Below are 13,012 nucleotides of genomic sequence, written 5' to 3' on the forward strand. Positions count from 1 at the left end.
CAGACTTCGTATGGCCCCACAGGTAGTAGTCCAATGGGCCAGGTCAGGAGAACTAAGTGGCCATTCCACAGCACCTCGCCAAGTTTGCGTCATCAGTAAACAGTATGTCAGAGGCGAGTGTGGGGTCTTGTAGTAGCTGCTGTGTGGTTCATTAAGCAAGTTCCAGACGATATTCTGGATCGTCTTCTGTATTGTTGGTGAAGTTGCAGCTTATAAGGGTGCCAGTTATTCAGTGACATGGTGCGCATGATTGAGGTTGGACTAACACCATTGTCACAATCTACCCTACGCATGCTTGTCTTGATCGTGCTACTGAATCATGCCAGCACTGTCACACTTGTTGTGTTTTCTGGTACCGTGCGTGGTCTACTATTCTCTGCTCTTAATCTGTCACAGATCTAGTTTCTTGGAATGTCTTCAACTGTTTGGACAGTTTCATTACTGATGGGAGTTCTTTTCGCATGCTGGGGTTAAAATAGTTAGCAATCACCCAGGTGCTTCGTTCTTTACAACACGATCTCAATGCACTTTGGATGTGTAAACGGCATCTCCTGGTAGTAGTAAGTCACCTGCAACGATATAAACTAAGAAAAGACACAACTTCGTAATGGTTAGCGCTACAGCAAGAATAACAGTGCAATTCAATTTGTACGAAAATTTGCTAGTAAAAGAACACATAAAATGCTATGCTTTCTATTCAAGACAATTACGTAAAATTCAAGATGGCGGATACGTCGTTGTGATATGTTCTCAGATATCCACCATCCACCACCATTGATCTGATTCTTTGCATAATAATAAAACTAATGCATTGACATAAGTTTGGTATTCACTCATTGATTGTTTATTTGACAGAGCATGCTTTACGTATGGAAGTTACAGATTTTTCAATAAATTCTGTGTTCGTTATTTCTTTTCTTTGACGTTCTTTATCGAATGTTGTTTGTGGTAATAAATAAAGAAAGAAAGAAACAAATAAATTAAAAGTAAACACGGCTATGCATGCAAAGTTTTGCGTGATTTTTCATCAAAATCAAGGCAGCTTTCACGCCATATGATAATACTGCCAATGGGTGTAATGCCATAATAAGCATAGACAAAGTTTTTGTTAACGATTGCATAGCGTATTAAAATGCTATTGATGTTCATTCCTGTTGATATATCTAATCGCTAGAAGTAAACATATATTATGTATACAAAGGAAGGATGATTGATTTGATTTCAAAGCCATACATAAATCATATTACAGATCCAGTGTTCTGTCCTTCAATGTTGCCGCATGATGTAGCCTTAAACGTACAAACTATGTTATCCGGCCAATTTTGGAAAGATGCCTATTCTTTAGAATTCACTGTGGATGATGGATTTATAGAGAAGGACCTGAAGGGTAATTACTTTAATGTCATTTTGAGATTTTTGTTCGCTGTTCTTTTCCTTTTCTTTGCATCTAATAAATGATTATGATTCTATAAGATTCCTAAATCTTTCTCCTTGTGTCTACTAGCACAGTTGGCCTTAACTGAACTAGTGACATGTGAACAGGAGCGTTGTCCCTGATGCAACACTACCCTGCTTGGTAATATTCCTCTCCTGCTTTTGATTGCAAACTTCAAGTTTAGCATTAGATCAGGATAATATTGATGCGTAACAGTGGTTAGTGTTCCACATAATCTAGCAACAACCGTGCATAATCCTAGTATCAAGTTTCCTGGGTAATGGTTGAACACGAAATTTCATTCGAGTGAGATGTGCTTGCAGTGTTTTTTAAATTTATTTTTTAAAAATATTTTATTTACTTACTTTTAATTGTGGATCACAATGTTTCACCTATGTGTTGTCTATTACAGATTGATACGAGAGTCATATAGATCTGTTTAATATCGTCTAAAAGTTACCTGAACCATATGACTTTCATGCGTTTTGATTAGGGGGTCATGATTAATTAAAAACATCTTGCTGACACTTCCTTCAGAATTAAATATGTTAATATTTTATTCACTTTGCCCATTGATAACCGTGGTATGCGATACACTTCACAGAGACATGTATATTTGGCATAATCAGTGAAATCTTAGTGGCTGTTTTATCATTTGGAATATATGTTAATCGTAGTATGTTATTAGTTCGACAAGCAGTAGTTTTGATTTGTGTGTTTGTTCAGTCATATATAATTATTTTCAGAAACACTGTTTCAGTTTCAGTTTCAATGATTAGCACTAAAGATGACCGAAACTCTAGGTTTCGGACAACAGATCAATTTTGATTTTTAAATCGATTACCATATTTAATCTTTGACTTAGCCTTAAAGATCTAGCCTTCGTGACGGATAAGCAGCCCCACAATACACATATAATGATTGTTGAAACTACCTATACAAGGCACCATAACAGCAAAATCCCGCATGTATCGTGATGTATTTAGTATTGAAGGATGATTTGATAACATCGCACCATCGTTTCTTAAGAAATGTTTTCAAAAAGTCTGAAATAATATGCTCTTTATGACTTCGTTGTGCACAGCTCTAAGTTCACAACTCTTAACTGTGTAGCTACCCATGGCCCACGGTGAGTGTACATTGAAATTCAACCGTGACTATTCAGTCTATCCAGCCATGGAAGGTATTTTTAGTTGTTCTCACCTTCTCTTTCGTAATATTTCTTGGGTACAAATTTTGTCAAGTTTTCTTGACTTAAATTTTATTTCTATTAGACCGTTATGAACATCAAAGCCTACCACATCAGGTAGACAATATTTTAATTTTTGTTGGTACATCTTTGATTAGGCCAAGTTCCTCATGCGTTGAGAGGAAATACTGGAAAAACGAATTTGACAGATCATTATAATGAAGGTGATCATTAAGGAGTACTCTGAGGGAGAAATGATGAACGCTGGTAGGGGTCAACGTGGTGTTATTTACCTGAACGTTACGACACCTTATAGTTGGTTTCTTATCAAGATAGTGCTGGAAAATTCATCATTGTCCGGGTGGCGAAGAACGCACTTCACTGGAGGACGCCGTCGATGCCTTTTGTAGTTCAAAGAAAGGTTTCTTGACAGTTGTATTAGCATGTTCAAAAACTGCTGGGTATTACGGTTGTAAACAGCATTTCAGGATATACCTACACCACGAATTGTACGAGTACTATCAGCTCCAACTATGGGTTCCTACACAATCACATCAATCGATTTATAGTATCAATCCACTAATAGGACCAGGGGCTCTTGATCCTAAGTTCATATCAGATAGCATAAATGAGGCTTAATGCACGATAATCCTTTTGGTTGACCAGGATTTTATTGAATTTTGCCACAAGAAAATCAATAGTTTCCAGAGCCTGCCCTATTGACCCAGCGAATGTTGCGGCCTCGACGTTGGATTGTACACTGAATGAAAGAAATGTTGCAAAGGAAGGTCGTTGGAATTGAAGATACACGTTAACCGATGAAGAGACCTTTCCAGCTTCTTTTCAGTTAGAATTATTGCATCTTCTTTCCAGCTCATATTTAACGGGTATCTATCGCAACTAAATTCCACTTCGATGTTGTTTCCAAACTTCTGTTGTGGAGCCTTGTGAAATGTTGTAAGTCAGCTCTTTCTCTAAGAATGTAAAGCACTGCTGCTTAATCAGCGAGATGTACTTTTCTTTGGTGACTAGTTTGGGCTGTGTAGATTACCCGTATTCATAGGAACTATAATCTGCACGACTGTATGACTTCTACTCTTGAAATGTCTCCTTCAAATTCCCCATTTTCTTTTTTGAATGTGAAAATATTTCGGTCTGTTATCTCTGACTTAGTATCAGAGGTAACAAAGGAGCGAGGATTTAGGATAGCCGTGGCCGGCACAGTAGTGACCGTCTAGGAAAGTCGATGCGGTTAGGGATTATGGAAGTTATACTGAGGGATGGCTTTCTGTCATTGTTTTCAGCACACAAACTTAAATCTAATAGTATGTTAAATCTAATAGTATGCTATACATAAAATTACTGCACATAGTATTTTATCGATCAAATAGTCAGCAGAATTTCATTGAGTACGGTGCCGTAAAGTTCTGAGTACCGTATTGCAATGAGTTGTACTTACTGTGAAGCTGATTCTTGAACTGAAAAATATGTAAAGAGTGTGTTCAAAATCAATAATAATTAATAATAATAATAATAATAATAATAATAATAATAATAATAATAATAATAATAATAATAATAATAATATAATAATAATAATAATAAGAAGAAGAAGAAGAAGTCGAACTATAAATAACTTCCAATGCAGCTACCCAGAATGAGTCACCGGAATAAACGAGGTTTTGCTTTCACTAAATAGATAAGGTTTCAGTTAGTATTCTGACAGCTTTTTTGGGTGGTGCACGTTACATTTAATTGTTGTTCCTAATCCCTAAAATGGGGAATGAATAGAGTGAATAAGTGTATATTCGTCATGAGGTGCTTTGGGAATTTAAACAAAGCAAAAGTGCTAAGGCAGCAGCTGAAAAAATATGCAGTGCATACGATGAGGGACTAATAACAGATTGGGCAGTTAGAAATTAGTTTGTCAAATTCCGTGCTGGAGATACGACCTTAAAAGATAAACCAAGGGTGGGACGTTTTTCCGACCTTGACGATAACCTTTTAAAGGCAGTATTGGCGAAAAATCCCCATCAAGCAGAAAAAGATATACCGTATACGCTCGCGTAATGTCCTTTTTTCTTTTTCTTTTTTCTTTTTTTAATTACTAAAATCGCGGTGTCAAAATGCTGGTGGAGACATTACGCGGATCGTTCTAAAAACGCGCAGTTTTCAGTCACATTTTTTTCGAAGCAAATTTCATTTTGAACTTCCTACATAATATCGGTAAATAATTAAATAAAAAGCAAATGAGGACCACTAATTGAAACAAATTTATAGCATTTAAAATCAACAAACAAATTATTTAAATCTTACCTTTATTTTCTCCTCGAACATAATTTTGAACCACGTCAACACATTCTTAATGTAAAGTCACAAACACAGAACAATCATAAATGTAAAAATATATTAATTACTTGTGAGCAGTTTTTTCCACTCGAAAGAAACAAATGTTAATACACAAGCAGTTTCGGCACTTTTGTTCCTTCTCTTTTTTTTTCACTCCTCATTTGACGAACTATCGGTAAAGTCCGAGTCATTATCGGTTTTTTCTTCGTTTACTTTATCTGCCCAAAGGAGATAGTCTTCCGATCCATCAAGTACGTTTGATATACCAGTTACCTTAAAACTTTTAACAATCAGATCACTGGATATGCTTTTCCACGCAGCAAGAATCCACGTACAAACTTCCGAGATTGATCCCCTTCTTAGATGTCCAGTTGCCGTTGTACCCCCTCCACCGGAAGCTATCCAATCACGGTAGCTGCGCCTGAATGCAATCTTAAATGGCTTGTTAACGGAAACATCAAGGGGCTGAAGAACTGATGTTAGGCCTCCTGGAATTACAGCAAGATCAGTTCTCGAAGTTTTAACATGTTGCTTCACTGCCTCTGTGAGATGTCCTTTGAAGCTGTCCAAAATAAGAAGAGAACGTAGCCGTAACAGTGAGCCATGTCGCTGACACCACATACACTGTAACCAATCCTGAATTAAAGCGTTATCCATCCACCCTTTTTCTTGAATTCGTACTACAATTCCAGGTGGCAGTTTTTCTTTCGGCATAGTTTTTCTTTTGAAAACCACATACGGTGGAAGTTTTCATCTGCAATTATGGCTAACATAACGGTAGCGCGTTGCTTTACGGATCAACACGTGCGAATTGGTACAGACTTCGCCCCGCGATCATTTATTGTGTAAGTATCGGGAACATCAAAATAAACGTGTGTCTGATCGACGTTTGCAATTTGCGAGGCTAAGTATTGACTAACTTTGCGCTTTGCGATTACGAAGCGTTAAAAGTCCATTAACTTAGTTTCGTAATTGCTAGGCATTTTTTGACAAATAATTGTACGCCGGCGAAAGGAAAACCCATTCCTCTTAATCATTCTTCGCATCCAGCCTTCACTTGCCTTGAATTGCGAAGTAGGAATTTCTTCCTCTCGTGCTGCAGCAAGAGTTTTTATTTGGCGTATTTCCCGCGTCACCGAATAGCCCTGCGCACGCATACCACGATCATATAAAACCACTTTTTGTTCAATGTTCGGAAACTTGTACTTTTCACCACGAAACGCACGTCTGTTTTTGTTTGTTGTCTTCAGTTCGTCGCGTTGCTTGCACCAGTTGCGCACGCATTTTTCATCCATCTTAAATTCTCTTGCTGCAGATCTTTTTCCGTTTATGTGCACAAATTCAACGACTTTTAATTGAAAAGCTGCTGTACTTCCCCATACCTTATTCTACGTACGCCACTTACTAGCAAGACAGTCGATCGGCACTGCTACAATGAATAAAAAAGCTTGAAATACGCGGTTCAAGGAGGGGAAAGGAATGTTGCAAAGCGGGCATTTCCTCGAAATCCAAGATGCAGGTGTGTAGAAAACCTGTTTGGACTGCACTTCGTTCTTATCTCCCGTCTGCTGACCGGATTTCTGGCGCCGATCACGGACACATGCATGAGAATGTAAAGGAAAGTTTCTCTTTTAAATAGAATGTCTAATGCCAGAAGTACGAAAATGTGTTTTTTCTTTTTTAAAAAAGAAAGAAAAAAGCACGTTTTTATTATAGATATTATTATATCTCATATACTACCGGTACTCAATTATTACTCTAGAAATTATTATTAAGGTTGGATTCAAGGGATTTACTCAAAATCCATAAAGAATATGTAGCTAGTATATAAATTATTTTATTTAGCTTAAAATTATATTTTACAGAAAATAAAATAATCCACGATTATTTTGTATAATTTATTCTAAATTTTTAAATATATTGTCTGGTGCCAGAAGTATGAAAATTATATCGTATTAGAAATATCACAAGACGTAACTGAGACTTTCAAGCTGTGATTTTTAGGGTGCTGACATTACGCGAGTTATTTATTTATTTATTTATTTTATTTTATTTTATTTTATTTTATTTTTTTTCAAAAATATCTCTGAAGTTGGGGTGTGGACATTACGCGAGTGTATACAGTAGCAGAAAGGTTGAATACATCACAATCAACTGTTTGTCGCCACCTGGAGAATTTAGGAAAAGCAATTTATGAGTATGTACCTCACAATCTCAGTGAACGGAATAAAGAATATGGCATGTCAATCGTCACAAATCTGCTCTCACATGCAAAATTCGAAACTTTTTAGAAAACAAGCGAAGAAAATGAGTTACGGATGACAATATCGTCCGCAAAAGACAGTGAGTGATTTAATAAGGATCAACCACCCCTACCAAATACGAAAGCAAGCACCCATTGAAATAAGATTTTATTGTATATATAGTGGGATTGTCGAGGTATAAGTTATTACAAGTTGGTGAAGTCAAATTTTAAAGATTGCTGCTGTTACATACGTTCAGCATCTACAAAGAGGGAAAGAGAAACTTCATGAAAAGCGTCTTTCATTCGTCAATCGCAAAAACTTCATTCTTTTACATGACAGTGCCCAGCAAGGGTGCATCAAAGAAAAAAATTCTTGAGCTTGAAATGATCTGTTTTATCATACTTATCTTAGTTCCTGGACCTTGCTCCGACAGACTATCATTTTTTTTTCCTTACAAAACTTTTTGAATGGAGAACTCTTCAATTATAGAGAGTAAGTTAGTTAGACTATCGGAAATCTCTTCCAGTCGAAACCAACCACATTTTACAAGGAAGAAATTGATCAGCTGCCAGGAAGACGGGAGAAGGTCATACGTAATAGTGGTGAATACATAATAAATTAATATAATTATGTTATTTAATAAAATCAAAATAAATGTATGGTAAAAACAGAAGTCTCATTCTAATAATAAAAGAACAGTTAGCTAAACTTCAGATTTTGGTTTGGAAACACTAATATCGATTCCTGGATTCTTGATCACAAACACTGCCTTCCATAATCCAAATATGCATTTAAATATCACGTCGTCAGTTGTATTGAATAAAATTGGCCCTTTATCTTCTATTGTACAATCTGCAAAATTCCAGCACTGCGACCCTTTCTTCTCAGAACAGTTTATCGCCAAGTGCAATTTTTAAAAACCTTTTAGTGTGTAATTAAGGATGTATGGAGAGTAATTTATGAAAGTTTTAGCAATTATTATATATATGCTGGGGTTCGACGTGGATTTTTCATCGTGTAACAAATCGACGGTTCATTAGTGTTAAATGCTGAAATGATGAATTGTACTAGGAGCTCAGTTCTATTTAGTCCCTGGAAATATTTTTGAACTGATGCTCTTCAAATTAAAAGAATAGTAATATTGTTTATACTAAAGTAGGACTTCAATAAGCCCTGTTGTTATTAGTTTGTCTCCCAAATTGACAGCATCTCAGCTACTCTTGTTTCTTTTATCCACAATATAATTTCCTTAAAAGGCACCTGAAAATCATGGAATTATGGAGTTGAAATAACCATTTTTAAATTTGAGATAATTAGCTGTTTTCCTGAGTGTGTGGAAAACATCGTTGGGAAAGTACTTTACAATTTAATGATTGTTTCGTGAAAACTTAACAAATTGCTGCGGGCGACCGAAAATATCCGTGAGCTACAGGTTGTTTGACAACTACTTGCTTAGTCGGTGCTATTAAGTTTTAGAGCAATGGAAGCGTCAGTTTATTCTTAAGATAGCAAGTTACACTTAGGCCGCTTAACTGCATAGCATAAAAGTATAGGATAGTTTACTAAGTTCCAGGGCTCATAGCAAGTCACTTTTTTTAAAAAAAAAAAAACAATAAGTTATTTTTTTTTCAAGTTGGTCACTAAAAGTTACTTTTTTTTTTCAAATTTGTCACTAAAAGTTACTTTTTTTGGGAGGTAAAATGACTTTTTCGTGTGATTTATGTTCTGCATTGGCAGTTTTCTAAATAAATAAATAAATAAATAAATTATATATATAAATGGAAAAAGAAAGTCAAAAACTTGTTACTCATTACTCTTCTGAAAGCTTCAGTACTTGCAGCCACATGTGAAACAGTCAGATTTATTCTCACTTCAGCTTTTATTCTTTCTGAAGCACATTGGATGGTTGGTGGATGCTTAAGCTCTCAAGGTGGGGTTGAGAACTCTTCTTTCTTCTATCATAATAGTCTTTTAGTTTTCTCTCGTAATAGTTAACGCTTCGCCCAACGTTGTGTGTTTGTGTGGTTCATCATGTTCGTCTTGTGTTATGCTTCTTGTATGTTCTTCTTAAGAGTAGGTGATGAATATTTCATGGCTTTGAGAACTCTCAACTAAGTTAAATATAATGTCTGGGATGAAGAAATTCGGAAATAGGCCAGAACTGGTTCCACTTACTCAGAAGCTTTTTACATCTGCTAAGTCTGCTTACCGTAACTACAAACCATACTTTGAAAACCTAAGAAAGGAGGAAGCTCAAAAAGAAGTAAAGAAGAAATAAAACACAAACAAAGAGAGAGGTGACGGAGAAATTGACAAAGGAAAAAAGGGGCATCATGAGATTTTGGTCACTTTTTCGTGTGCTTTTGGTCACTTTTTGGTAACTTTTTCGAGTACTTTTGGTCACTTTTCAACTATTTACAAGAGACCAGACCACTATGAGCCCTGAAATCCGTAAATATAATATAAAATATAAAAGTAAAAGGTGTTGGGAATAGTAGTAGTTCCAAAGAACTCTCAGTTATATTCATATATATATGTGTGTTCTTTCTCTTCTAAGATGTTAAGGAGCAAATTGACATGCTGGATAAGGAGCAGCTAGATTACCTTCAGAACTGTTGTTCAAGTACAGCCGAGAGAAGCTTAATTGCATCCCAGATATTTGGGAATGAGGTAGAAGTTGACTTTTGGACTGTGACTTTGTATTACCTTCAGGCTGCCAAATATGAATCTCGACATAAGAAAGAGCCGGATACAGCCAAAGAACAAAATATAAGCTCTCCATCAATGTTGGATACGAAGAGAATTAACAGATACCCACATCTGCAACCTTTAGATAGTTGTTACGATGTACTCTGTGATCCATTCTCGTATCAAGTGAGTACAAAATAATTTAATAAAAATTAATCATATTTTGGGAGTAATCACTAATTATGTTTTTGAAGTGCATGAAAGTATACTTAAAGTTCACATGTGATTATATCCAATTATGGTCAGTTCTGGAAGGCATGCGAAACTGTAGGCACCAAAAGCTTAAGTGAGAAATTAAGCAATCAGCCGATGTTTTAATATATTTGATCTATTATAGGTATAGTTACAATGAAATTCAAAGAGTTCAGGTATGTGTAGCGTAGTGCGTAGAATGCAGAGAAAAAAACATTATTCCTTAAAAAAAAAAGAGTGTTTCTCCTTTATTTGACACGTACGAGCTTTGTTTGCTTATTTTGAGTTTTGCATTCTAGGTGCTTCCCTATAAGCGAAAGGAGCCGATGAGAGGAGTGATGTGAGGACAACTCATGACATCCATGCCCAGACCAGGATTCGAACCCGCGACAGACAAATCTTACGATCGCCAACCTAATGTCGGAGGTCATTTGATGATGCCAGCGCATATAAGTTTTTTGAATCATGGTGGATCAGCAACAACATTTGAGCTCTATAAACTGAACGAAACATCGATGAAATAACTCTTGACATGATTAAATGAAGAAACTTAAAGTATTCTGAGAAAACTAACTTGATTGTGTAATACACAAACTGTCTGCATAGCACAACAAAGGGAATGAACTCACAATAGGCGAGTTGAGTTGAGTTTAACGTCCCTTTCAGCAGCGAGGCTATATGAGACGGGACCTGCTGATTAACGTGGAATCCGAACCACATGAGCTCCCGCCGGGAATCGAACCCCGGTCTCCCACGTCAAAGGCGCATACGATAACCGCTTAGCCACGAAGGAACTCTCACAGTAGGCTAGTATTGACACAAAGTCAATAAATGAAACTTTAAATTAAAATATTTGTATTTATTATTGATATTCTCTAATATTAAATTATATCTCACCAATCCTGTTTTTAGTGCTTTTGCTAATGTGAAAGCTGCCTTAATAAGTTGTCTGTGCTTCGATTGATTTATTATTTGTTTTCTTTTTTGTACATTACATATATTTCATTCCATATTCTTTACTATTTTATTCAGTTTTTTGAGCGGGAAGGGAGAATATAGTTTATTTTATAACTTCTTTTCGTAATAAGGGATGTGAAAATAACGTGAAAAACAGTAAAATTTGAAATGTTATATGTATTTACTACTATGATGCAGTTAAATAGGCGCCAAAGAAATGAAGCTGTGGTCATTGCTATTTACCAGTGCACAGAAAGAAACCCTTCTTGGGAATGTGGAGTGAGTGCTTGCTGGGGCCTCGTTTGGCAGTATGTGTAACTCCAACTCTACGTGACATGGCATCCTGTGAGCCATCAATAACATTTTGAGACAATAGGTCAATTCTTCACAGAGTGTCTGTTTGTTTGCGGGTCTATGTGGCCATTTATGCAGTGTTACTTCTAGAAGATGGCAAACATTTTCTATAATACTCATGACGGGGCAATGACACAGTTTGAACTCTATTTAGTTTCTCCCAGCGGGTGGTCAGCTTTGCCCTGTGACATAATGCTGAATTTGAGTAGAATTCCACAACAGCTTTCCTGTTTCAAAGAACAATAGAAATCCATCTTGCAATACTTAGATGTCTTTGACGGTTGATATACCTATCGCAAAGATAAATAAGTTAATATAACCATCTTTCCAAATTGCATCTCATACCATGATACTCCATCATACTTCACAGTAGAAATGTATGAATCGTCGTCTGTCGGTTGCTTTCACACGTACTGTCCACCGCTGTCCGAGAATTGGCAGAATCAGCGTTCATCGTAGAATGCGTCATGGTTGCAAATGTGATGTGGCTTGTTGTACATGACGGGATCGCTCCCCAATTATTCCTCCGTCATTTGGAATTTTTCTGTTGACACGTCAGTATTTCTCCACATTGCAAATATCGCTGGATGGTTCATACTGATCGGTCAACCTCAGCTGTGATGTCATTGGCAGATTTCCTTGCGCTTCGAACGACTGCACATTTCAGACGTGACGTTAATCTCAGTCAACTTGGTCTAGTGTCTTCACAGCTCTTTTCCTCCCGTTTGAACTGCACTGTAATACTGTTAATAGTTGCTAACAGTACACGTAGCACAGTCTGGTGGTGCTCTGACTTCTACTATATTCCCAAAGCTTTATGAATCCTCGGGTACACTTCGTCAGCTCCTCACATCCACGACTGCGCTTCACAGAGTCACTTGTTATTCTGCATACTTACACTAGTACTACGTGATACTTTCCTGCCATTTAACATTCGTTCAATGTTTCCTCACAATACTCCCTAGTGCCTATGTGGTTAGCATATATGCTTTCGGTGCAGCAGTCAGGGTTCGATTCTCACGTTAAGCTGTAGTCTACGTCTCATATAGCCCCGGTGCTAAACGGGACACTAACCTCCAAAATCGACAATCAGTCTAGTGTTTCTACAAAATTGCTGCCTGCGAGTGTCTATTTACTGGTATCAGTAGTCAGTGTTAAATATTTATGTGTCAAAAGTGCAGCTTGTCTCATCCTGAACTTTTTCACGTTGTTTTCCAAAATATTACTGAAATTATAGAATAATATTAAAATTTGTCTATAGTTACTAAGTAATTATAGTATATTTTCAGGTTAGCATTGCGACATAAATTAATACTTGTTCCTTACGTTCCATTAGCTATTACAGAATACTATATAGTAAACAATATTTGTAAGGTGATGTTTAGTCTTGCTTGTTCGTCGTTTAATCAAACGACATCATAATTGATTTGAAGACATACCCTCTGACAATAGGGAATGCATCGATAGTACAGGCTTTTTCACTAAGTACCATTTTAATATTTAATAATTATGCAAGTATTATTATTATTATTATGATTATTA

General features: G+C 36.4%; 1 protein-coding gene across 4 annotated transcripts in view; it reads left to right on the forward strand.

Annotated features, from left to right (window-relative positions):
- LOC145692468 (WD repeat-containing protein 11-like) overlaps window positions 1-13,012 on the forward strand; it is a 91,157-nt gene that overhangs the window by 60,162 nt on the left and 17,983 nt on the right. For 3 of the 4 annotated variants that reach the window (XM_081767776.1, XM_081767777.1, XM_081767780.1), the window contains 2 exons: window positions 1,250-1,387; window positions 9,777-10,093. In XM_081767776.1, the coding sequence (XP_081623902.1) occupies window positions 1,250-1,387; window positions 9,777-10,093 (455 nt within the window). Of the gene's footprint in view, window positions 1-1,249; window positions 1,388-9,776; window positions 10,094-10,458; window positions 10,586-13,012 lie in introns of all 4 variants that reach the window. The other variant, XR_014132619.1, reaches the window with a different exon arrangement.

Source organism: Thermobia domestica, chromosome 1 (genome assembly GCF_964235325.1).
Source record: "Thermobia domestica chromosome 1, izTheDome1.hap1.1, whole genome shotgun sequence".
In the NCBI taxonomy this organism is placed as follows: domain Eukaryota; kingdom Metazoa; phylum Arthropoda; class Insecta; order Zygentoma; family Lepismatidae; genus Thermobia; species Thermobia domestica.